The 22901-nt window shown below is 67.1% G+C and overlaps 1 protein-coding gene across 1 annotated transcript; it reads right to left on the reverse strand.

Annotated features, from left to right (window-relative positions):
• Positions 1 to 1485: 1485 nt before the first annotated feature.
• On the reverse strand, positions 1486 to 22901 carry COL2A1 (collagen type II alpha 1 chain). The gene is made up of 54 exons (XM_062597087.1): positions 22817 to 22901; positions 19591 to 19797; positions 18558 to 18574; positions 18186 to 18218; positions 18020 to 18052; positions 17812 to 17865; positions 16991 to 17092; positions 16700 to 16777; positions 16392 to 16436; positions 16236 to 16289; positions 16058 to 16111; positions 15867 to 15920; positions 15671 to 15724; positions 15500 to 15553; positions 15323 to 15367; positions 15128 to 15181; positions 14921 to 14965; positions 14760 to 14813; positions 14546 to 14644; positions 14398 to 14442; positions 13566 to 13664; positions 11929 to 11982; positions 11256 to 11363; positions 11114 to 11167; positions 10914 to 11012; positions 9580 to 9633; positions 9384 to 9482; positions 8466 to 8519; positions 8267 to 8320; positions 8079 to 8132; positions 7915 to 7968; positions 7760 to 7804; positions 7537 to 7635; positions 7331 to 7438; positions 7161 to 7214; positions 7000 to 7053; positions 6848 to 6901; positions 6685 to 6738; positions 6477 to 6584; positions 6290 to 6343; positions 6156 to 6209; positions 5827 to 5988; positions 5589 to 5696; positions 5289 to 5396; positions 4972 to 5025; positions 4676 to 4783; positions 4095 to 4148; positions 3884 to 3991; positions 3676 to 3729; positions 3469 to 3576; positions 3096 to 3384; positions 2691 to 2878; positions 2192 to 2434; positions 1486 to 2073 (listed from the first exon to the last, which is right to left on the reverse strand). The coding sequence occupies exons 1-54, from the start codon at positions 22899 to 22901 to the stop codon at positions 1927 to 1929; spliced, it is 4464 nt and encodes a 1487-aa protein (XP_062453071.1). The 3' UTR covers positions 1486 to 1926.

Raw genomic sequence — 22901 nt, forward strand, 5'->3', positions numbered from 1 at the left:
TGAAAATCCTTCTTAATCCTCCAATCCTTTTTAATGAATTTCTTCTGCCAATGTTTTTTTTTTTTAAAAAAGATCCCAATCTGGCAAAGCCTGTTTTGTGTGCTGTAACAGGGGGAGGGAGGGGCTGCTGCCGTGTTGCCAGCTGCGAGTGTTCAGAGTCATGATGCAGACCCCAAAGTAGCTTTTTTTTAAGAAGTCTGGGTTTTTTTATCCTTTCAAGTCACTTTTATTAATGGAAAACTGCAGTGTTCATATTGTCAATTACTGCAAAAAACCCACCTTTAACAAAAAGCCCTGTCATGCATCTTGTGAAACTGCAAGTCAACAGCTCCCTGTTTGACCATTCACCCAAGTGGGTTTGTAACACCTTGTGGGCTAACTTTTCTTTTAAGATAGGAAAAGAATCAGCTACTGAGGCTTTTCTTCTAGTTAGCAAGTGTATGTAAGAGGAGACCTTACATATATAACTTTATTGAACCATGCAATGACAACCATGCTGGTTTAACTTTTTTTCTTTAATTAAAGGTTTTATTTGTGCCTGTTCCTGTTTGTCGTGACATATCTTAGATCAGATAAAAACATCGTTCAACAAAGATTACGGCGTCAGGTGGAAATTAGTGTGAAGAGAACAAACTCAGTGGTGGTCTCTTGTCTCCTTTTTAACAGGAAAAGCATTCTGCCTTTAATGCAGCAAATAGGATGCAGGTTGGGGAGGGAGGTCGGGAATTTGGGGGGAGGCAGAGGGATGGAGCTGTTCCGCAAGAAGCAACAGCTGTGAACTCTACCCACCTTCAACCTTGCAAAATGTATCCTTAAATTATATTTTACATGCACAAAATAGCCCTGTTTCCTTGCTAAGTAGAGGTAGGAGAGGTTTTGGGGGATCAATCCATGCACCTAGTTTTAGCAAACGTTAAGAGAAACATTTAACAGCTCTCGCCCAAACCCATCCACCCCCAAACCTCTCCCTGCGTGTCCTGCTCGCCCCCTGGCTGTGGCCAGACCCGTTTCTGTGAGACTTGGTCCCAGTAAAACCAAGGGGAAGAGGGAGGCTGAGTTTTAACTGCTTTCCCACCCCTAGAAGAGAAATCATGTGCCTCAACCTGCCCTGGCACCATCGTAGGGGTGAGGGGGAACAAATGATCCTACAGGCACCTTGCAGCTGCAAGATGTTTGTTCCTGGCATTTCAAGATTTTTTTTTCACTTATTTTATTTTTTCCTGTTTTCCTCCTCTCTTTTTGAGGGTTTTTTCCCTTCCTGTAAGCTAGCTTCAAACCAGTAAAGCTCGAGATCTACCCTTAAAGCTTCCTTTATCAGGGCTGAGGAAGAGAGACAAGCCAGGAATCTGAAAGCAAGGGGCCAGAGCCTGCAGCAGCTGCCTCCGGCGAGAGACGAAAAGAAACAGCGCAGACAAGACTTGTACTTTCCACCAAAGGTTTTTTTTTCTTTTTATATCAATCGATGTTAAAAAATACAGACTCGTTTTACAATAATAGCACCATTTTTGTTGTATTATACATAGCACTCCTGCTGGTGATACACACGGGGAGGGATGGGGATGGGAGGGGATTAGTTTATACCCGGACCTGGGAGATCCCTTTTGCGGGGAGGCGCCTTCGTACCTGCCAGTTAGATTCCCACCTCCACCTGACCCAATAATAGGTCTTACAGGAAGACAATAAATAAATAAGACCGTGGTTTTATTTCGCAGTCTGCCCCGTGACGACTTTGGCAACAGTCCCAAACGGAAGCACGTGAATCGAGGGGAATTTGGGGGTCGTTTCGGCCATTCAGTGCAGAAGTCGTACGAGTGATTGGAAAGTACTCAGGTCCTTGGGGGTGGGCATTTTTTTTGCTTGTTTTTTAACGGTATTGGGCTGGATTAAAAAAAAAAACAGACAAACACACAAATAAAACAACTCTTTTTACAAGAAGCAGACTGGGCCGATATCCACGCCAAACTCCTGATCAGCTCCACCAATGTCCATAGGTGCAATATCTACAATGGGCAGGCGTGAGGTCTTCTGTGATCGGTATTCGATGACTGTCTTGCCCCATTTGCCAGTGTGTTTCTGCGACGAAAGCAAGCGAGGAGGGACGTTATCAGACACCCCGGAGACATCCGAACCCACAACACCTCCTCGTGCCCGAATGGGGCTTGGTGGACCCCTCCCACCCCAAGGGACTTACCGTGCAGCCGTCCTCCAGGACGCTGTATGTGAACCTGCTGTTGCCCTCAGCTCTGATCTCGACGTCGTTGGAGCCCTGGATGAGGACGGCTTTCTTCAGGTTGCCCAACTCCTCGTCCATGTAGGCGATGCTGTTCTTGCAGTGGTAGGTGACGTTCTGGGAGCCTTCGGTGGACAGGAGGCGGAGGAAGGTCATCTGGATGTTGGCGGTGTTGGGAGTCAGGTTTTCATCGCCGTAGCTGAACTGTAGGGAAAAGGGGAGAAGTTAGAGCCTGCAGGGGTTGTGACCACCCTTTCGAGGGGACTTCCACACCTAACGTTCCCGGATGGCTGCAAAAGTCGCAGCCTTTTCCCTTTGCTTTGCAGCGCTAAATCGACCCGCTCCAAACTTCCAAGATAATCCTCAAAAACCAGCCAGTTTATGATCCTTGAGGGCATCTTCCCCTGCTCAGCCTCCCTTCTCACGCCTGGTGCACAACCCGGACATCAGGGATGCTTACGTGGAAACCGCCGTTGATGGTCTCTGCAAACCAGATGTGTTTCTTCTCTTTGGTCTTGCTGGTCCACCAGTTCTTCTTGGGGATGCTGCTCGGGGTCGGGTAGACGCAGGTCTCGCCGGTCTCCATGTTACAGAAAACCTTGATGGCGTCCAAGGTGCAGCCCTGGTTCGGGTCGATCCAGTAGTCTCCTGCAGCGGGGAAGACGAGTGGCACGTGTCAACATCAGGTTTGGGAGAAACTAATTCCTGGGAGAACGGGAGCTGCACGCAGGAGGATTCAGCCGCGCGGAGGAGGAAGCAGAGAGCAGGATGGGCCAGGAGCCAAGAGCGCTGCAGATCCGGCTGCTCTCCGGAGCGCAGGAGGCTGGGTGAAGAGGGACGGGGCAAGGCGACGGGCAGCTCTTACCGCTCTTCCACTCGGGATGGCAGAGTTTGAGGTCGCGGCAGGTCCTGGCCGGGTTCTTCTTGGAGCCCTCGGGGCTGCGGATGCTCTCGATCTGGTTGTTGAGGGATTTCAGCGTGGCGTCGACCTCGGCGTCGTGCTGCCGCAGGCCGCCGGCCGCCTCGTCCGCCCGCATGTAGCGGATGGGGTCGGGGCCCTTCTCCGTCTGGCCGAGGCCGGCGAAAGCGGACATGTCGATGCCAGTGCCTGGGGGGCCAGGAGGACCAGGAGGACCAGGATTTCCGGGGGGACCCTATGAGAGCGAGAAGACGTGGTCTTGACGGTCCGGTTTGCCAGCCACAACCTCTCCCCAGCCGCCGCTCGGCCTTCCACTCACCGCAGGACCCGGTTCCCCACTGCGTCCGCGGGGGCCGGGAGGACCGATGGGGCCGGGCATGCCGTTAGAGCCGTCTTTGCCAGAGGGGCCGACGGGGCCTGGGGGACCCTAGGAAAGAGCCCCAAAGGGTGTCAGCGCAAGACGCCGGGAATGCAGGGTGCACCGAGGACGGAGGCGCCCCGAGAGGACCCCGCCGGCAGGACTTACCCTGGGGCCGGAGGGACCGGCGGGACCAGCAGCACCTTGGTCTCCGGAAGGACCCTGCGGAAGGAGAAAAGCGGCCGGTGGCTTCGCCGCGTCGGAGGCGGCGGATGCTCTTCCGCAGCGCAGCCGACAGGCGGCTCCTTCTGCGGCCGGAGCGACCCCGGAGCGAAATCCGGAGGCTCTGGCAGCGCAGAGCGTCGGCGACACTTACGGGAGGTCCGGGAAGCCCTTGCAGCCCAGTGAAGCCTCGGTGACCCTTGAGCCCTCTCTCTCCGGCCTCGCCGGTCTCGCCCTTGTCGCCGCGAGGACCTTGGGGACCCTGGAAGCGGAGCGGAGCGGCCGTCGGACGCAGGCGGGCGACCGAGGGCGCCGCGGGAGCCCGGCGCAGCGCACGCCGGCAGCGGGCGACGGGCGATACTCACCGGCATGCCGCGCGCGCCGGCCGGACCGGAGGGACCCATGGGCCCTTGGGCACCCTGGGGAGAGAGAAGAGGGGAGTCAGCGGGAGCCAGGCGACGTCTTCAGGACATCTCCGAACCGGCCCTGACGGGCGGCCAAACCCCGAGCCGGAGCCCGACACCGACCAGCTCTCCGCTGCACCGGCGAAAAGCAACAGGCTGGCTCCAAACAGCATCTTTAAATACAGCCAGCCGGAGCCGTTCGCTCCCAATAATCCCACCTAAAGCGATTTGCAAACATCCCGGCAGCTCTTCCCTGCTTACGGCTCCCGGGGGAAGAGCGCAGAGACCTAACGGAGCTCAAGACACTAATGAAGCCTCCGGAAGCTGCTCCGAGTCGCTGACAGCCGCTAACGGGACCCCGGGCGCCCGCTCAGAGCTGGTAACAGCCGCTCAAGCTGCACCCGCCCGGCTCTCCCAATTACTCCGAGCTTTTAATTGCACCCCGGGGTGACGCCATCAATTATCCCAGCGGGTTATCGGCGCTTGGCTTAACGAGCCCCGAAACCTAATGAGCCGGCGGCCCGGCAGGCGCCCGCACTCACCGTCTCGCCTCTGTCTCCTTGTTTGCCGGTGGGACCGACGGGGCCGGGAGCGCCGGGGGCGCCGGGAGCGCCGGGAGCGCCCACGGGACCGGTTTCGCCGCGATCACCCTGCACGGAGACACCGGGGCCGTGAGGACGGCGCGGGGCGAAGGATGCTCGGGAGGGAGAAGGATGCTCGGCGCCGGCACCCTGGGTGCTTACGGCCCAGGGAAGGGGCTTTTTGGCCCCTCAAAGAAGGGACTTTTTGGCCGGGAGAAGGGTGTTTCGGGGACGGCTTTCCCGCGGGATGAACTCACCTTCACGCCAGCAGCGCCGTCTCTGCCCGGGGGCCCATCGGCGCCGGGGGTGCCCTGCGGACGAGGAGAGAAGTTACGTCCCCGCGGAGGGGAGCGGGATGCATGCAAAAATCGCGGGAATTGGCTATAAATTCCCCCCCCCCCCACCACCACCGCCGGCAAAGCAAATGCTGTGCCGAGGGGACCCCGGCGAGTGCCAGGAGCCGCAGGGCGGGAGGGAAGCGGCACCCAGCGCCGGGGTTTCGGATGCAGCCCAGGCTTGTGCCACGGCTCCGGCTCTGGCTCGTGCCGGCCCCGTCCGCCGGTGTTTCGCCTACCTCACGCCCAGGTTCACCGGCGGGACCCGTCAGCCCGGGGGGACCCACGGGGCCGGGGGGGCCGCGGTCGCCCGCCGAGCCGGGTGCTCCTTGTTTGCCAGGTTCGCCCTAGACGGGAGGAGAGAAAGAAAAAAAAAATACATAAATCAACCCTAAATCCCCGCTGCGATCCGCTTTGGTTGCAAGATCCTCCCCTGCACCGGCAGCCCCCCCAGCTCCGCGCAAACCCTCCGTCGCGTGCCGGGAAGGGCGCGATCCCAGCCCGGCTCTTCCTCGACGTCGCCCCCGCGGGCGACTCACCGATGGCCCCGGGAGCCCCGGGAAGCCTCGCTCGCCTCGCTGGCCGGGCAGCCCGACGATGCCGCGTTGTCCTGCCAAGCCTTGGGGGCCGGGGGGGCCGTCGGGACCCTGCCGAAAAAGATATTATAAAGCAAAAAAAAAAAAAAAAAAAAAAAAGGGAGGGCAGAGGGAAGGATGAGACTCGGCGGGTCGGCGCCGAGCGGACGGCGGAGGACTCCCCCCCCCCGGAAAAACTCACCGCGGGGCCGTCCTCGCCGGGTTCGCCCTTCTCGCCGGGGGGACCAGCGGGGCCCTGGAGCCCGGGGTCGCCGGCCCGGCCCGGGGGACCGGCGTCGCCGCGAGCGCCTTTGGGACCGTCTTTGCCGGCAGATCCGGGGGGTCCGGGGGGACCTGGGTTACCCTGGAGAGGAAGGAGACGGAGTCGGTGCAAACGGCGGCGGTTTTTCCGCCTTCGGCCTCCCGCGCGGGGCGGAAAGCGGCGGCGGAGGCGACCTCGCGGCGCGGGAGCGAAGGCGGAGGCGTCCCGCGAGCCGGGAAGGCGGCGAGCGCGGCCGTCGCCGAACTCACGTTGGGGCCGGGCGGGCCGACGCGGCCGGCGGCGCCGGGGAATCCTGTGGCTCCCTGGGGAAGGAGAGAAACGCGGCTCAGACCGCGGGCCGGCGGCTCGCCCGCCGCGGCCCCCCCTCCCCGGCGATACTCACGGGGGGACCCTGGGCACCGCGGGCGCCTTTGGGACCGGTGACTCCAGTGGGACCCTGGGGAGGGAGAGAAAAAAAACAACACAAAAAACAGGGTTAGAAACGCAATCTTGGAGGGCGGGGGGGGAGCTGTGGCAGCTCCAGATACTTTTTCCCACGCTGGGATCCGGGAGGCTCCGGCTTCACCCACCTGCGGGCCGGGTGCTCCGGAAGGACCTTGGGGACCGGGAGCTCCGGCGTCGCCCTTCTGCCCGGGTTCTCCCTGCTCGCCTTTAGCGCCGGGTTGTCCGTCGGCTCCCTGGGACGGGAAAAGCGGAGAGCGGCGGCCGTGAGAGCCGGCACGGCGCCGCGGAGGGACGGGACGGCGGTGATGGTGGTGGCGGTGTTGGGGTACTCACAGGGGGTCCGGCAAATCCGGCGGGACCGGGGGCGCCGGGCTCTCCACGCTCGCCCTGCAACGGAGAGACGGGGAAGGGGGGAGTTAAGCCGAGGGGATGGACGGACGGACAGATGGATGGGAGCGACAGAGGGGCCACGGGGAGCCGCCGGCATCGCACTTACGGGGGCTCCGCGGGCACCGGCAGCGCCGGATGGGCCGGGAGGGCCGGATTCACCCTGGGAAAGGAAGGACGGAGAAGTGAGCGGGTGGATTTTTTTTGGTTGTTTTTTTTTCCCCCCCTCCGGACTCCGGCGGGGACCGCCGGCGCGCTCACCTTCTCGCCGTTGGCACCGGCAGGGCCGGGGGGGCCGATGGGACCGGTCAGACCCTGCGGGAGAAAGAGGAAGATGAGGATGAGCATCGCTACACATCACCCCCCCCCCTCCCCGGACCCCTAATCCCCCCCTCCCCCGCCGCCAGCCCCGTCTCACTCACCCGCGCGCCGTCCTTGCCGGGGGCACCCTCGGGCCCCTTCTCGCCGACGTCTCCCTGCGGGGCGAGACGGAGACGGGCGGGCTGAGCCGAGCCGAGCCGAGCCGAGCCGAGCCGAGCCGAGCCGGCGCTCGGGACGCCCGCGGCGGCGGCCTCTCGCCGCAGCCACTTACCCGGTCTCCCTTGGGGCCGGCGATGCCGGCTGCTCCTCGCTCGCCCGGCATTCCCTGCAGCCCGGGCGGTCCCTGGGCGCCGGTCGGGCCGGCGGGGCCGGTTGCACCCTAAAACAGAGCAGACGCCGCGGGTCACCCTCAGCCGGGGGCCAGAAGAATCAAAATTTGCTTTAATTAAATAACACAACCGCTGGCCCGGCACCCACCTTGGGTCCGTCGGTGCCCGGCGTGCCGGGGAGCCCGCGGGGACCTTGCAGACCTTGCGCACCGGGGGAGCCGCGTTCGCCGGGGAAGCCGCGTTCGCCCTGGCGCGGAGGGGAGCGGGTTAGGGCCGAGGCGGCGGCGACGGCGGCGGCGGCGCGGGACCGGGGCCGGCCGGGCTCGGCGCCGGCCGCGCCGCCCGAAGCGCGCCCGCGCGACGGTACTCACTCTGGGACCCACGAGACCGGGAGCGCCGGCTTCTCCGGGAACGCCCTGCGGGATGCAGAGGAGGGGGGGGGGGGCTTCAGCCACGCCGCGCCGCGGGGTTTAAGCGGCCCCGGCGCGGGCGCCCGCGGAAAGGCGCAGGGGTCGGGCGGCCTCACCTGGTCTCCGGGCTTGCCGCTCTCTCCCGGGGGGCCCGGCGGGCCGGGAAGCCCCTGCGAGGGGGGAAGACGGCGGTGTTAATACGCGGTGATAAACGCCCACCGGCATCGGCGTCCCGAGCGGCGTCGGGGCTCAGCCCGGCTCGCGCCGCGCCGCCGCTCACCTGGAAGCCGGAGGGTCCGGGCGCTCCTTGCTCTCCCCTCTCGCCGGCGGGACCCTGCGGAAAAGCCGGCGGTGAAGGGAAGGCGCCGCGGGAATCGGGGTGCGCACCCCCCTCCCCCCTTACCGCCGACCCCGCTCCGGGGCTCGAGCCCTTCCCGGACCCCACGCGAGCGGGGCCAGGACACTCACCGCGGGGCCCGGTGGGCCGGCGGCTCCCGTCTCGCCGTCTTTGCCGGGAAGACCCTAAGGAGGAGAAAGCCGGGTTGAGCTCGGTGCGATGCCTCCTCCCCCCCCCCCAATCCTCCCCACTCGGGAAAAACGGGGGTGGAAGGGGCCGCGGCCGCGGCACGAGCCGATGCGCCCGCCGGCGCCGACCGGCATCGCTTACCCGCAGCCCGGGGGCGCCGGGAAGGCCCTTCTCTCCGGCTTTTCCGGGTTCGCCCTAGAGGGAAGAGGAGAGCCGCGGTCACCGGGATGCCGCGGTCCCCGGGATGCCGCAGTCCCCGGGATGCTGCGGTTCCTGGGACACCGTGGTCCCCGGGATGCTGCGGTTCCTGGGACTCCGCGGTTCCCGGGATGCTGTGGTCCCTGGGATGCCGCAGTTCCCGACTGCCATGGTCCCCGGGACGTTGCTGTTCCCGGGACACCACGGTCTCCGGGATGCTGCAGTTCCCAGGACGCTGCAGTTCCCAAGACGCTGCGGTCCCTGGGATGCTGCAGTTCCTGGGATGCTGCAGTTCCCGGGATGCCACGGTCCCCGGGACGCTGCAGTTCCCGGGATGCCGCAGTTCCTGGGATGCTGCAGTTCCTGGGATGCTGCAGTTCCTGGGATGCTGCAGTTCCCGGGACACCGCGGTCCCTGGGATGCTGCAGTTCCTGGGATGCTGCAGTTCCCGGGATGCTGCAGGTCCCAGGATGCTGCGGTCCCCGGGACGCTGCAGTTCCCGGCTGCCACAGTTCCTGGGACGCTGCAGTTCCCGGGATACCACAGTTCCCAGGATGCCGCATCCCTGGGATGCTGCAGTTCCTGGGATGCTGCAGTTCCCGGGATGCCACGGTCCCCGGGATGCCACGGTCCCCGGGATGCTGCAGTTCCCAGGATGTCGCAGTCCCTGGGATGCTGCAGTTCCTGGGATGCTGCAGTTCCCGGGACGCCACGGTCCCTGGGATGCTGCAGATCCCGGGACGCCGCGGTCCCCGGGATGCTGCAGTTCCCAGGATGCCGCAGATCCCGGGACGCCTCAATCCCCCGCGTCCTCGCCCCCCCACGCTGGAGCTCCCGCCGGCGGCGGGGCCGGATACTCACGTTAGCACCTTTGGGACCGGGGAATCCCATGACGCCGGGCTGCCCGCGAGCGCCCTGCGGGCCGGGTGGGCCGGGGCGCCCGTCCTCGCCGGGAGCGCCCTGCGGAGAGGCCGAGACATGGGCGCGGGTCCCGGCGGCGCCTGGCCGCCCCGTCCCCCTCCCCGTCCCGTCCTGTCCCCCCCGTGGCGTCACTCACAGTCGGGCCGACTTTGCCTTGAGGGCCAGCGTCGCCAGGGCGGCCGGTGAGACCCTAGGAGAAGAGGGGAGGCAATAGGGGACGGCTGCGGGTGCCGGGTGCCAGGGTGCGACCTGCCTCCGGCATGGAAAAGCGGGTGCTCCGCTCACGGAGGAGGCACCAAGGGAGCCGGCGAACCCCAGAGAGCACCATCGTGGCCCCAGAGGGCACCCGCGCCAGACCCAGCGAGCACCTCCTAGAGCCCCAGGAGCACCCACACCAAACCCAATGAGCACCTCCTAGAGCACCCACACCAAACCAGTGAGCACCTCCATCAGCCCCAACAGCACCCACACCAAACCAATGAGCACCTCCAACAACCCCAACAGCACCCACACCAAACCAATGAGCACCTTCCTCAGCCCCAAGAGCACCCACACCGAACCAATGAGCACCTCCATCAGCCCCAAGAGCACCCACACCAAACCCAATGGCACCTCCAACAACCCCAAGAGCACCCACACCAAACCAATGAGCACCTCCATCAGCCCCAAGAGCACCCACATCGAACCAATGAGCACCTCCAACAGCCCCAACAGCACCCACACCAAACCCAATGAGCACCTCCAACAGCCCCAACAGCACCCACACCAAACCCAATGAGCACCTCCTAGAGCCCCAACAGCACCCACACCAAACCAATGAGCACCTCCATCAGCCCCAACAGCACCCACACCAAACCAATGAGCACCTCCAACAGCCCCAACAGCACCCACACCAAACCCAATGAGCACCTCCATCAGCCCCAACAGCACCCACACCAAACCCAATGAGCACCTCCTAGAACCCCAAGATTACCCACACCAACCCCAATGAGCACCTCCATCAGCCCCAAGAGCACCCACACCAAACCCAACGAGCACCTCCAACAGCCCCAAGGAGCATCCTCAATAGCTCCAGGGAGCACCCACACCAAACCCAATGAGCACCTCCAAGAGCCCCAGTTGCCACCTCCATTAGCCCCAGGGGGGCACCTCCACCAGCCCCAGAGATGATCTTAGCCCCCACAGAGGGACCATGAGCCACCACGCACCGTCCCCCTCCCCTGGCGGCACTGACCCAGCCGAGCTCTCCTGCCCGCCAGGAGGGACGAGGCAGCGGCCGCCTGGGCCGGCGCGACCCTCCTCTTCCTCCGGGCAGCTGCCGCCGGGCCGGGCGGCTTCACCCCACCGAGGCACCCGTTTAACGGGAAAGACCCGGGAGCCGGCGTGGGGCTCGGTGCCGGCACCGGGGGGGGGGGGGGGCCCTCGTTTCGGGGCGCCGGCCCCAGCGTCCCCACCGCGGTGCTTGCTTACCCTGGCGCCGGGCAGGCCGGGCTCTCCGGGACGGCCGGGATCGCCGGTGGCTCCCTTGGGACCCGCGAGGCCGGCGGGACCGCGCTCGCCTGGAGCGCCCTGCGGGGGGGGGGGGGGGAAATGGGTGATTTTCGGGTGTTCACCGGGGGTGCCCGGGAGCCCCCCCGCAACCCGCAGCCGGCGTCGCCCGGCCATCCCACCTTGGGGCCGGCCAGCCCGTCTTGTCCGGGGAATCCGCGATTGCCGGGAGCGCCCTGGGGGAGGAAGAAGAGGGGGAGGAAGAGGAGTGAGGGCGGGCGGCAGGTCGGCAGCCCGCGCCGCGGGGCCGGGGCGCCCACGCACCCGCTCGCCGGGGGGTCCGACGGGGCCGGCAGCGCCGGGCTCTCCGCGGGCTCCTCTCTTGCCTTCCTCACCAGCCGGTCCGGGAGCACCTTGGGGTCCTGCAGGGCCCTGAGGAAGAGGAGGAGAGCGGGTCGCGACGAGCCTTCCTCGTCCTGGGGGCGCGGGGAGGCGACACCCGCCGGTGCAGCCGTCCGCGCTCCCCCCATACCCACCCCGTCCTTGCACTTTGGTGTGGGGAGAGGGGGGGGGACCCGTGGGGCAGGGCAGCACCCCAGGGTGGTGGCGGGGGACGGAGCGGAGGAGAGGAAGAGGAGGATGAAGGGGGGGAGGGAGGATGGCCGGGGGTGGGGGGAGGATGGAGGGCGGGGAGGTGCCGCCGTTCCGTGTCCCGACCGCGCCGGGGCTCAGCGGCACCCGCCGGGGATCCGGCCCCGGCGCATTGAGGCTGGTTAATGAAGCGACGGGGGAATTTTTCCCGGCCCCGGGAAGCGGGAGGCCGAGACCCGGAGCAACACAGCGGCTATTGTTCCCGGGCTCGGCGGCGCGGGAGGGGGGGACGCTGCCCGTCAAGGGGCCTCGTTAGGGGAAGAGGCTCGTTAGGCGCCGCCGAGACGCCGGTTCGCGGTGGGAGGGGGGACCCCGAGGTGCCGGGGGCGGCCCCGGAGCTACTCACCGTCTCGCCCTTGGGTCCCTGCTCGCCCTTGAAGCCTGCGATGCCGGGTTCTCCCTGGGGAGCGGGGAGAAGGCGGCTGGGTGCCGGCTCCGTCCGATCCCCGTGCCCGTTCCCGGCCCCTTCCTCGGCCTCAGCCCAGCCTCGGCCCCGTCTCTCTCCCCGGGCTCTTTCCTGTCTCCTTCCATCTCTTCCTTCTCCCTGTCTCCATCCTCACGCCTATCCTCACTCCCAACTCTTTCCCCATCCCCGTTCCCGTCTCCATCCTCTCTGCTGTCCGGTCCCCATCCCTGTCCCCATCCTCATCCTTGTCCCTATCCCCATCACATCTCCATCCTCATCTCCACCCATCTCCATCCCCGTTCCGGACCTATCCCTGTCTCCAGCTCCATCCCTGTCTCTGTACCCGTCCCCATCCTATTCCCATTCCTGTCCTTGTCTCCATCCTCATCCTCATCCCGTCCCTGTCCACATTTTCTTACCTGTCCCCATCCCTGTCCCTGTCTCCATCTTCATCCTTGTCCCTATCCCATCTCCATCCCCACTCCTGCCCCACCTCTGTCCCTGTCCCCATTCTCTTTCCTGTCCTTATCCCTGTCCCCGTCCCATCCTCATCCCATCCCTGTTCTTGTTCTCTTTCCTATCGCCGTCCCTGTCCCCATCCTTGTCCCTATCCCATCTCCATCCCCATTTCTGTCTCATCCCTGTCCCTGTTCCCATCCTATCCTTGTCCTTTCCCTGTCCCCATTCCTTCCTGTCCCCATTCTCTTTCCTATCCTCATCCCTGTCCCCATCCTTGTCCCTATCCCATCTCCATCCTTATTTCTGTCCCATCCCTGTCCCCATCCTGTCCTTGTCCTTTCCCTGTCTCCATTCCTTCCTGTCCCCATCCTCATCCCTGTCCCCATCCATCTCCATCCTCACCCACACTCTTGTTCCCAACCCATTCCCAAACCCCATCCTCTTTCCTGTCTCCATGCCTGTCTCCATCCCTGTCTCCATCCCCATCCTTATCCCCATCCCTGACCTATCCCTGTCTCCATCTCCATCTCTGTACCAATCCCCATCCTATTCCCATTCCTGTCCTTGTCTCCATCCTCATCTCCATTCTCATCCTCATCTCATCCTTGTCTCCATTTTCTTTCCTGTCTCTATCTTCATCCTTGTCTCTATCCCGTCTCCATCCTCATTCCTGTCCCATCCCTGTCCCTGTCCCATCCCATCCTGCTCTCATCCCTGTCCCCATTCTCTTTCCATCTCTGTCCCTGTCCCGCCTTCATCCTTGTCCCTGTCCCATCTCCATCCCCACTCCTGTCCCATCCCTGTCCCCATATCCACCCCCTTCCTCATTCCCAGCTCTGTCTCTGTTCCCATTTCCATCCTCATCCTCTCTCCCATCCCCGGCCCCCTCCCGGTCCCCAGGGGTGGCACGAGGGGGATCGGGGCAGGGGAAGCAGCTGCCCCCGGGTGACGTGGAGAGGGGACCCCACCGAGGGGACCCCACCGAGGGGACCCCCCAGCCCCCGACCACGGCCAGCTGGGGGCGGAGCCTGCGGCCAAGGGGGAGGAGCCGAGACGCCTGGGCAGAGCCTGGGCGAGGTTGGGGGGGCTGGTTTGGGGTGGGGGTGGGGGTCACTTACCGTCTGGCCTTTGGGTCCCAGCGGGCCGGTGGCACCCTGGGGGCCGGGCGGGCCGCGGGGGCCGGGGAAGCCCGGAGCACCCGCGATGCCCGGGGCGCCCTGCGGGCAGCCGCCGCGTGAGCCCCCCGCGTCCTCGACGTCCCCGAGCGGCCCGCGGCCCCCCAGCATCCCCCCCCAGGGTCCCCCAGTAACTCACCCCCCCCCAGCGTCCCCATGTCCCCCAGCATCGCAGGTCCCCCCACGTCCCCCAACATCCCCATGTCCCCCAGGCCCCCCATGTCCCCCAGCATTGCAGGTCCCCCCACATCCCCCAACATCCCCATGTCCCCCAGGCCCCCCACGTCCCCCAGCGTCACGGTATCCCCCCATGTCACCCCACACCTCCACATCCCCCAGCATCGCGGTGCCCCCCATGTCCCCCAACATCCCCATGTCCCCCGGATCCCCCCATGTCCCCCAGCATTGCGGTGTCCCCCCCACGTCCCCCAACATCCCCATGTCCCCTGGGTCCCCCCATGTCCCCCAGCATCGCAGGTCCCCCCACGTCCCCCAACATCCCCATGTCCCCCGGATCTCCCCATGTCCCCCAGCATCGCAGTGTCCCCCCATGTCCCCCCACACCTCCATGTCCCCCAGCATCGCAGATCCCCCCCCGGCACCGCCCCAGCATCCATATGTCCCCCAGCATCGCGGTGTCCTCCCACGTCCCCCGACCACCCCACATCCCCCTTGCCCCCCCCACGCCTCCCCACGCCCCCCCACGCTGGGGAGGTGTGTGGGGCGGGGGGGGGGAGGCTCAGGGCCCCCCGACGCCCTCCACCGCCGCGCTCACCGCTGATCCTTTGGCTCCGGGGATGCCGTCGGTGCCGGGGTTACCCTAGGGAGACGAGGCGCTGAGGCCGTGCCTCAGTTTCCCCAACGCTCGGCAGCGCCGGGGAACGGACGGACAGACAGACGGGACAGAACGGGACGATACTTACGGGGGCTCCGGCGGGGCCGGGAGAGCCGGGGGTGCCGGATTCGCCGCGGGGGCCTTGGGCGCCCTCGGGCCCCCGGGCGCCCGTGGGGCCAGCTTCGCCCTGCCGAGAGATGGGGGTGAGGCGGGGGGGGGGAGGAGGCGGCAGCGGGGGCGCACGGTACCCCACTGCCTCCCCCCCCGGCACGTTCCCACCCCCAACCTCACCGGTGCCTCACCTTGGAGCCGGGGGCGCCGGGGAAGCCGGGTGCTCCGGCGGGTCCGACGGGTCCCTGCGGATTTGGGGGGGGGGAGGGAGGATGAGAGCGTCAGCGGCGGCGGAGGGGTTTGGGGGGGACGGAGATGGGGGGGGGGACGGGGCGCGGAGCCCTGTACTCACGGGGGGGCCGGCGGGGCCGGGGAGGCCGTCGTTGCCGCGAGCGCCCTGCGGAGGGAAGCGCCGGGTGTCGGAGCGGGGCCGGGTGGGGGGGGGATTTCACCCCCTCCCCCAAACCCCTGCCAGCGGGGTGCAGGAGGAGGCGGCGGGGGGGGGGGAGCCCCAATCTTCCTCCTCCTCCCGCTGCTCCAGGTTTCGCGGGATACTCACGGCAGCGCCGGAGGGGCCGGGACGTCCTCTCTCGCCGGGCAGCCCGCGGGGTCCCTGCGCAAGGAGACGGCGGAGGCAGCTGAGGCCCGGGAACGGTGCCCCCCCCGTGCCCCCCACCCCACCCCGTGACCCCCACCCACCCCCCCGGCACTCTCCGTGCCTCGGTTTCCCCCTCCCGCCACTGCGGGGTCTCACCATGGGTCCGGGCGAGCCGTTCTCTCCTGGGGAGCCGGATTCACCCTGCGGGGAGGGTGGGGGGAGAGGAAAAAAAAAAAAAAAAAAAAAGCAGGAATGATTCGGGCGGCCGCCCCGACGCTGCGGCGATGGGCTCGTGGCCCTCGCCACCCGCTCCGTCCCGCGCCGGCGCGTTACCTTCGCTCCGGGGGCTCCTGCTTCTCCTTTGGCGCCGTCCAAGCCGGGGTAGCCCTAAAGTGGGGAGGGGGGGGGGGAAAGCAGGGATGCGGTGTGGGTGGGGGGGGGGGTGTCACCCACCGGCAGCGCCGAGCCGCGGGGGCACCGGGGTTACGCCCGGCGGGGACTTACGCGGTGACCTTTCACTCCGGGGAGACCCGGCGTGCCGGGGAAGCCGCGAGCACCCTGCAAGAGAGAGCGCGGAGAAAGGGTGGCGGGGAGGGGGGGGGGGTCAGGGTGGTGGTGATGGGGTGGGGTGGGGGGCGAATGTGGCACCCCCCCCCCCGCCCCGTCCCCGACCGCCCCGCGCCGCCGGCGTCGGCCTCACCTGGGGGCCGGGAGCGCCGCGCTCGCCGGCTTTGCCGGGTTTGCCCGTCTCACCCTGCGGGGTTGGGGGGGGGGAGAAGAGAAAAAGCCGTGAGCTCCGGGGGCCGGGAGGATTTGGGGGGGGGGGGGGCGCCGGCAGCACCGGCATCGCCGCCGGCATCAGCGGCACGAGCCGCCCGTTCTCAGACTCACGTCGTCGCCGGGTTTCCCGGGAGGCCCCGGCGGTCCCCGGGGACCCATCGGACCCTAGGAAGGACAGAGACGGAGCGGGCTGAGCGCCGGGTGTCTTCGGCACCGGGAAAGGGGAGGGGGGTGGGGGGGGGGTTTCGGGGGGGGGTCGTGCCGGCTCGGCTCGCCCGCCGGTACTCACAGCGGCGCCGGGCTCGCCGGGCTCGCCGGGGTTGCCTTGAAATCCTTGCGGACCCTGCGGGGGGGGGGGGGGAGAAGGGAGCCGTCAGCCGCGGGCGCCGGAGCCGCCGGGAAGGGTGGCGGCGTTGGAGGTAAGGGGGGGGGGGCAGGTACTTACGGGAGCGCCGGTGGGGCCGGGGGGGCCGCGGGGTCCCATAGGGCCCTGTAAAGGGGACGGGGACGGACAGAAAGACGGCCGTGAGGGCCGGGCGAGGCAGCGGGGGCCGGGGCGCGGGAGCCCACCCGGCACCCGGCCACGCTCGCGCCGCCGCCGCCGCCGCCGCTCGGGCAGCGCTTGCCAAGCGGCGCTCGCGGGGCGGCGATTCCCAGCAGGAAGGTTTTTCCCGGGAAAAACAAAACAAAAAAAAAATTCCTCCGCCCCCCCCCCCCAACACCGCGCCGCCGGCTCCGGGCGCCCGGCGTTACCATGGGGCCTTGCATGACGCCCATCTGCGCGCCTCCGGCCTTCTCGTCGAAGCCGCCCGCCATCTGCGCCGCGAAATTCTGCGGAGAAACGACCCCCCCCCCACCCCAGCAGCTCAGGGCACCGGCGAGACCCGACCCCCCCCCCAACCACCACCACCCCCCCCAACCACCACCACCTTCTCTGCCAGCACCGGCGGCGGCGGAGCCGGGAGGGTCCCGTCCCCGCGGCGCTCGGGGCGCCAAGGACCCCCCCCCCCCGCCAACCCCCACCCCCCTCCGCCATATACTCACTCCGCCAAGGCCGGGGGGACCGGGAGGGCCGGGGGGGCCGGGCGGGCCGGGGTTACCGGGGGTGCCGGGTTCGCCATCCCTGCCCCGGGGGCCGGGAGCGCCCTGTGGGGGGGGGGGAGACACCGAAGTTGGGGCGGGAGGCGGCGGTGGCGGTTTGGTGCCCGCGGGACGCCGCCGGCCCCCGATTCCTGCGCTGGCCACCCCCCGCCCCCCAATTCCCATGCTCACCGCCCCTCACCCCCCAATTCCCGTGCTGGCCACCCCCCGCCCCCCAATTCCCACGCTGGCTGCCAAATTCCCACGGTCCCGGCCGCTCCCCGCCCCCCAATTCCCGCACCCACCACCACCATCTCTGGATTCCCGCGCCCACCGCTGAATTCCCACAGTTCCGGCTGCCCCCCGCCCCCCCAATTCCCACGCTCACCACCCCCCGCCCCCCAATTCCCGCACCCGCCGCCAAATTCCCGCGGCCCCGGCCGCCCCCCGCCCCCCAATTCCCGCACCCACCACCACCATCCCCAGATTCCCGCACCCACCGCTGAATTCCCGCGGTCCCGGCCACCCCCGCCCCCCAATTCCCGCACCCGCTGCCGAATTCCCACGGTCCCTGCCGCCCCCCGTCCCCCAATTCCCATGCTCACCACCCCCCGCCCCCCAATTCCCGCACCCGCTGCCGAATTCCCGCGGCCCCGGCCGCCCCCCGTCCCCCAATTCCCATGCTCACCACCCCCCGCCCCCCAATTCCCGCACCCGCTGCCGAATTCCCGCGGCCCCGGCCGCCCCCCGCCCCGCGTTCCCGCGCCCGCCGCGGCGCCTCTCACCTTCTCCCCTTTCTCGCCGCGGTCGCCTCGTTGTCCCTGTTCGCCTGCGGGACCCTGGTTGGGGAGGGTGGGGGGGGGGGGAAGGGGGATGAGGGACGGGGTCAGGACAGACGCCCCCCCCCCAGATTCCCACCACCGTCCATCCGTCCGTCCCCCCCCTTCCATCCCCAAACGCGCCAGCGACGCCGGCGGAGGAACGTGCTCCCACCTGCGGTCCCGGAGGCCCTCGGGGTCCTACGACCTGCAGCAGCGGGGTTTTGGGGGGGGGGGGAGGGGGGAAAAAAGAAAGAAATAAGTAAAAGCGCAGAGTCAGCCGGGTTCGTGCTGCGGGCGGGGGGGGCCAGGGGGGCCGGGGGCGCCCGGCGCGCACTTACATCTTTGATATCGCCGGGTTCGCCCTTCTGTCCCTGAAATGCAAAGCCCGGGTGAGCGGGACCCGCGTTCCCCTGGGTTTCCCACTTTTTTTGGGGGGGGGGGCATGCTGTGATTTCCCCCCCCCCCCCGCGCCACGGTTTCCTCCATCCAGCCCGAATTTCGGCATATCTCGCGCGAGGACGATGCCGCCGGCCCGGCCAGGAGGCCGCGGCGGGGACCGAGCGTCGAGGCCACGAGGCGTCCCGTTTTGTTTTGGTTTTTGTTTTTTTTTTTTGGGGGGGGTAAAAACTGCGGGAAATGGGGCCCCTCGGTGGGGAGGGCGCCCTGCATCATGGGGGGGGGGTGGAGGGGGGGGGGTGCATCAGCCTCACCTTGGGGCCAGGTTGTCCTGTTGGAGGAAAAAAAAAAAAGAAAAAGAAATTAGCAGCAGGACGTGCCGGGGGGGGGCGGCGGTGGGGGGGGGGGGACACGGCCCCAGCCACAGCCCGGGAACCGGGGAGGGCGTGTGGGACCCCCCCCCCCGGGGTGCGAGGGTGCAGGGTGGGAGACTGGGAAGCTCCCGCGAAGCCTGCGGGGGTGGGAGCGGGGGGGGGGGGGCGAAAAGCGGGACGGGGCCGCAGCGGCCGGCAGCGCTCCGGGCTCGACCCTTCCTCCCGCCCGGGGGGAAGCGTTCGGAAAAGCAACCGGAAAAAAAAAGGCAACTTCTGCATTTTGGGGGGGTTGGGGGGACTCCCGGGCAGCCCTGAGGCCGCGCGCGGGGCTGCCGCTGCCCCCGGTGCCCGTTTCCCTTCCTATTTTGCTTTCTCCCCCCCCACACCTTTTTTTTTTATTTTTTGCCCCCGGCAATATTGGGAATTTCGGTTCTGCGGCAGGTGCCGCCGGGATTTTCCCGCGCTGGCAGCGCCCGGGGGCCGCTCGCCGGCCGCCGTTCCCAGCCTGCGGTTTGCGGTTAGGAAAAAGCCGGCTGCGCGCGGGCCAAAAAATAATTAAATAGATAAATAAAAGAAAAAAAAAAAAGAAAAACTACCCGGGGGGGGGGGGAGTTGGTTTTCTAGGGATTCGAGGAAACCTCGCTGGGCGCCGCGCGGGGCTGCGGGCTCCGGGCCGGCCCTGGTGGAGCTTTATGTCCCGGGCGGCGGGGGCTTTTCCAGCTGGCATTCCTGGGGCAAAACAGCCCTTTCCTGGGGCAAAACAGCCCATTTCGGAGGGAAAACCTCCTGTTTTGGGGGAAAAACCTCCTGTTTCGGGGGGAAAAAACCTCCCGTTGCCGGGGCGGGCTGCAGCAGAAGTTGCTTTTTCCCAGCGGGACGCCGTGGATGAGCGGGCGCAGCTCATCCATCGCCGGTACCCGAGTCCGTTCTCTCCAGTAATTTATTTATGGAAGGGAAATAAATAAATTACGACCGCTGGCAGCAGGCTGGTCAGTGGGGCATATGGGGCAGCACTCTCCGAAGGGGATTTCTGGGCTGGGGCAGTCGCGCATCTCCTCGCAGATAATCTCGTCGCAGAGGACGGTCCCCGTGTCGCACACGCAGATCCGGCAGGGCTCCGGCTTCCACACATCCTTATCGCTATAGCTCTGCCCGTCCTGCACGCAGCTGCCTGCCTCCTCTGCGCCGAGCGGGAAGGGCGGCGGGACGGGGCCGGGACGGAGCGGGGCGGGGGGGGGGGCGGGGGCGAAGCCGGGGGCAAGGCGCGAGGATGGGGGGATGAATCCCCCCAAAATGGGGAAGGAGAAGGGGGAACGATGGGGAATAAATAGGGAAGGAGAGGGGTGAATGATGGGCAAGGAAAAATGGGGAATAAATGGGGAAGGAGAAGGGGGATCAATGGGCAAGGAAAAATGGGGAATAAGTGGGGAAGGAGAAGGGGGAATGATGGGGAATAAGTGGGGAAGGAGAAGGGGGAATGATGGGGAATAAATGGGGAAGGAGAAGGAGAGAATGATGGGGAATAAATGGGGAAGGAGAAGGAGGGAATGACAGGCAAGGAAAAATGGGGAATAAATGGGGAAGGAGAAGGAGGGAACGACGGGCAAGAAAAAATGGGGAATAAGTGGAGAAGGAGAAGGGGGAAACGATGGGCGGGGGGGGAACAATTACGCAAGGAGAGGGAGTAAGGGGGAAAGGAGAGGGAGAAATAGCATCACGGCATCGGCACGACTCGAGGCATCACCTGCCCCCAGGCCCTCCCGGCACCCCGGGGTGGCCTGAGGAGGGGGGGATGGGCGCCTCCCTCACAGGGTGCTGGCGGGCACGAGAAAGCAATGGGGCTGGGGGGGGGCTGCAAAGCGGCGCCACGCTTAAAAAATAAAATAATTTTTAAAAAAAGGTTTTTTTTTCCTTTTTTTTAATTAAAAAAAGGAAAAAAAAAAAAAAAAAAGAAATCCCCCTGCGCGAGGCCTTCGCCGCCGGGGGAGGCCCCGACGCGCTCCTCCTCGCCGGCCCCCGGCCGGCTGCTTTTCTCATTAGGCGCCGAGCGGGGTGCCGGCGGGGGCCGCGGCGGGCCGGACAGCGAGGCCTTTTGTGGGCCGGGCCGGGGGGCAGCTCCTGGGGGAGCCCCGAAGCGGGGGGGGGGGGGGGGGAGGAGGAGGAGGAAGGGGGGGGGGCCGGGTGTGAATGAAGCTCTTCTGGAGCGGAACAGAGCCCTCGATTCACGGGCGCCCGCCGCGGACCCGCTTTAAATAAATAAGGGCAGCGGTTCAACTCCATCTGGAAAGCGTCGCCGCCAGCCCTCGCCGCTGAGCAAACAAACCTGCACAAAGCGGGATTGAGCCCCCCCGACCTCCCCCCCCCCCGCAACCCGCGCCACAGCTGGGGGGGGCAGGAGGAGGAGGAGGAGGAGGAGGAGGAGGAGGAAGGACAGACCCCCCACCGCCTCCCCACCGCCTGCCTCCGCGGCACCGCGGGAACCCCGGGCACCGCGGGAACCTCCGGGGGGGCTGCGGGAACCTCTGGGGGGGCTGCGGGAACCTTCGGGGACCTCCAGGGCCCGCGGGAACCCCGGGGACCGCAGGAACCTCCGGGGGGGGGGGGGGCTGCGGGAACCCCAGCAACCTCCGAGGGGGCTGCGGGAACCTCCGGGGGGGCTGCGGGAACCCCAGCAACCTCCGGGGGGGCTGCGGGAACCTCCGGGGGGGGCTGCGGGACCCCAGCAACCTCCGGGGCCCGCAGGAACCTCCGGGGTCCACGGGGACCTCCGGGGGGGCTGCAGGAAACCCAGCAACCCCCCAAGGGGGCTGCGGGAACCCTGGGGTCCGTGGGAACCTCCAGGGACCGTGGGAACCTCTGGGGGGGCTGCAGGAACCCCGGGGCCTTTGGGAACCTCCGGGGGGGCTGCAGGAACCCCAGCAACCTCTGGGGGGGGCAGCGGGAACCCCGGGGCCTGCAGGAACCTCCGGGGAGGGGGCTGCAGGAACCCCGGGGTCCACAGGGACCTCCAGGGGGTCTGCAGGAACCCCAGCAACCTCCGGGGGGGGCTGCGGGAACCCCCATGGACCACGGGAACCTCCGGGGACCGTGGGGCTCCCCCCCAGACCCCCCCCCCCCCCCGCGGTTTCGTGCAGTGCAAGCGAGCGGGTGCCCCTGTTCGGGGGTGATTTTTGCCAGCCAACGAGGCATGGGGGGGGGGGGCGTGCAAGGGGGGGGGGTGAGGCCAGCGCGGGAAAAGGGGGCGCCGGAGCCGCGGGGAAGCGGAGCGCGGGGGTGGCGGGTGTCCCCGTCTCGCGTGTGTGTGTCCCCTCCCTCCCGCCCCCTCCCCAAAACACCGCCCCAAACACCGCCCCGATCCGCCGCCCCACACCCGGGGTCCGTCCCCCCCCAATAGGGCCCCAGCACCGTCCCCGGGACGTGGCCCGGGACGTGGCCCGGTGTCCCCGCCGTGCACCCCAGTGTCCCCGGGCCTCCCCCCCCCCCCCCGGACATCCTCCTCTGGCCCCCACGGCGCCCCGCTCCCCCCCGTTCTGCCCCCCGCTCCCCTTACGCTGTCCCCCCCAGCTTATCCCCCGTTGTCCTTACACTGTCCCCCACTATCCTGCGCTGTCCCCCAGGGTCCTTATGCTGTCCTTACCCTTCCCCCTTCTGTCCCCCGCTGTCCCCCGCTGTCCCCCCGCCCCATATTATCCCCCACTGCCCCACGCTGTCCCCCACTGTCCTTACACTGCCCCCCACTGCCCCAACTTGTCCCCCACTGTCCTCAAACTGTCCTATCTTGCCCCCACTGTCCCCTTCTGTCCCTTGCTGTCCCCCACTGTCCTTAAACTGTCCCCAACTGTCCCCCACTGTCTCATCTTGTTCCCCACTGCTCCCCTCTGTCCCCCCAACTGTCCCCACTGTCTCATCTTGTTCCTCACTGTCCCCCTCTGTCCCCCCCCCTGTCCCCAACTGTCCCATCCTCTCCCCCACTGCCCCTCGCTGTCCCCCACTGCCCTACCTTGTCCCCCCCGTCCCGTCTTGTCCCCCCACTGCTCCCTGCTGTCCTTAAACTGTCCCCCCGCTGTCCCCCCCTCCCCCAGGAGCGCTTGTGCCGCCCCCTCGCAGCGCCGCTCCGCGAGGCCCGACGGCGGCGGCGGCTCTGGGGGGGGGGGGTCGGCCGGGTGGGGGGGGGTCGCGGCGGCCCCGGGGCCACTCACGGAGGTCGCGCTGCTGGGCGGCGGCGGCGGCGACGAGGAGCGCGACGGCGGCGGCGAGGCGGAGCAGGCGGCGGCCGGCGGGCAT

The sequence above is a fragment of the Rhea pennata genome, chromosome 29 (genome assembly GCF_028389875.1).
Source record: "Rhea pennata isolate bPtePen1 chromosome 29, bPtePen1.pri, whole genome shotgun sequence".
Taxonomy (NCBI): domain Eukaryota; kingdom Metazoa; phylum Chordata; class Aves; order Rheiformes; family Rheidae; genus Rhea; species Rhea pennata.

Coding starts and splice junctions, on each gene's coding strand:
- COL2A1 (XM_062597087.1), bottom strand. CDS start 22,901: ATGCCCGCCGGCCGCCGCCTGCTCCGCCTCGCCGCCGCCGTCGCGCTC. Junction 16,112..16,235: donor CCGGCGAGCCCGGCGCCGCT/GTGAGTACCGGC, acceptor TGTCCTTCCTAG/GGTCCGATGGGTCCCCGGGG. Junction 6,585..6,684: donor CCGGATTTGCCGGACCCCCT/GTGAGTACCCCA, acceptor TTCCCGTCCCAG/GGAGCCGACGGACAACCCGG.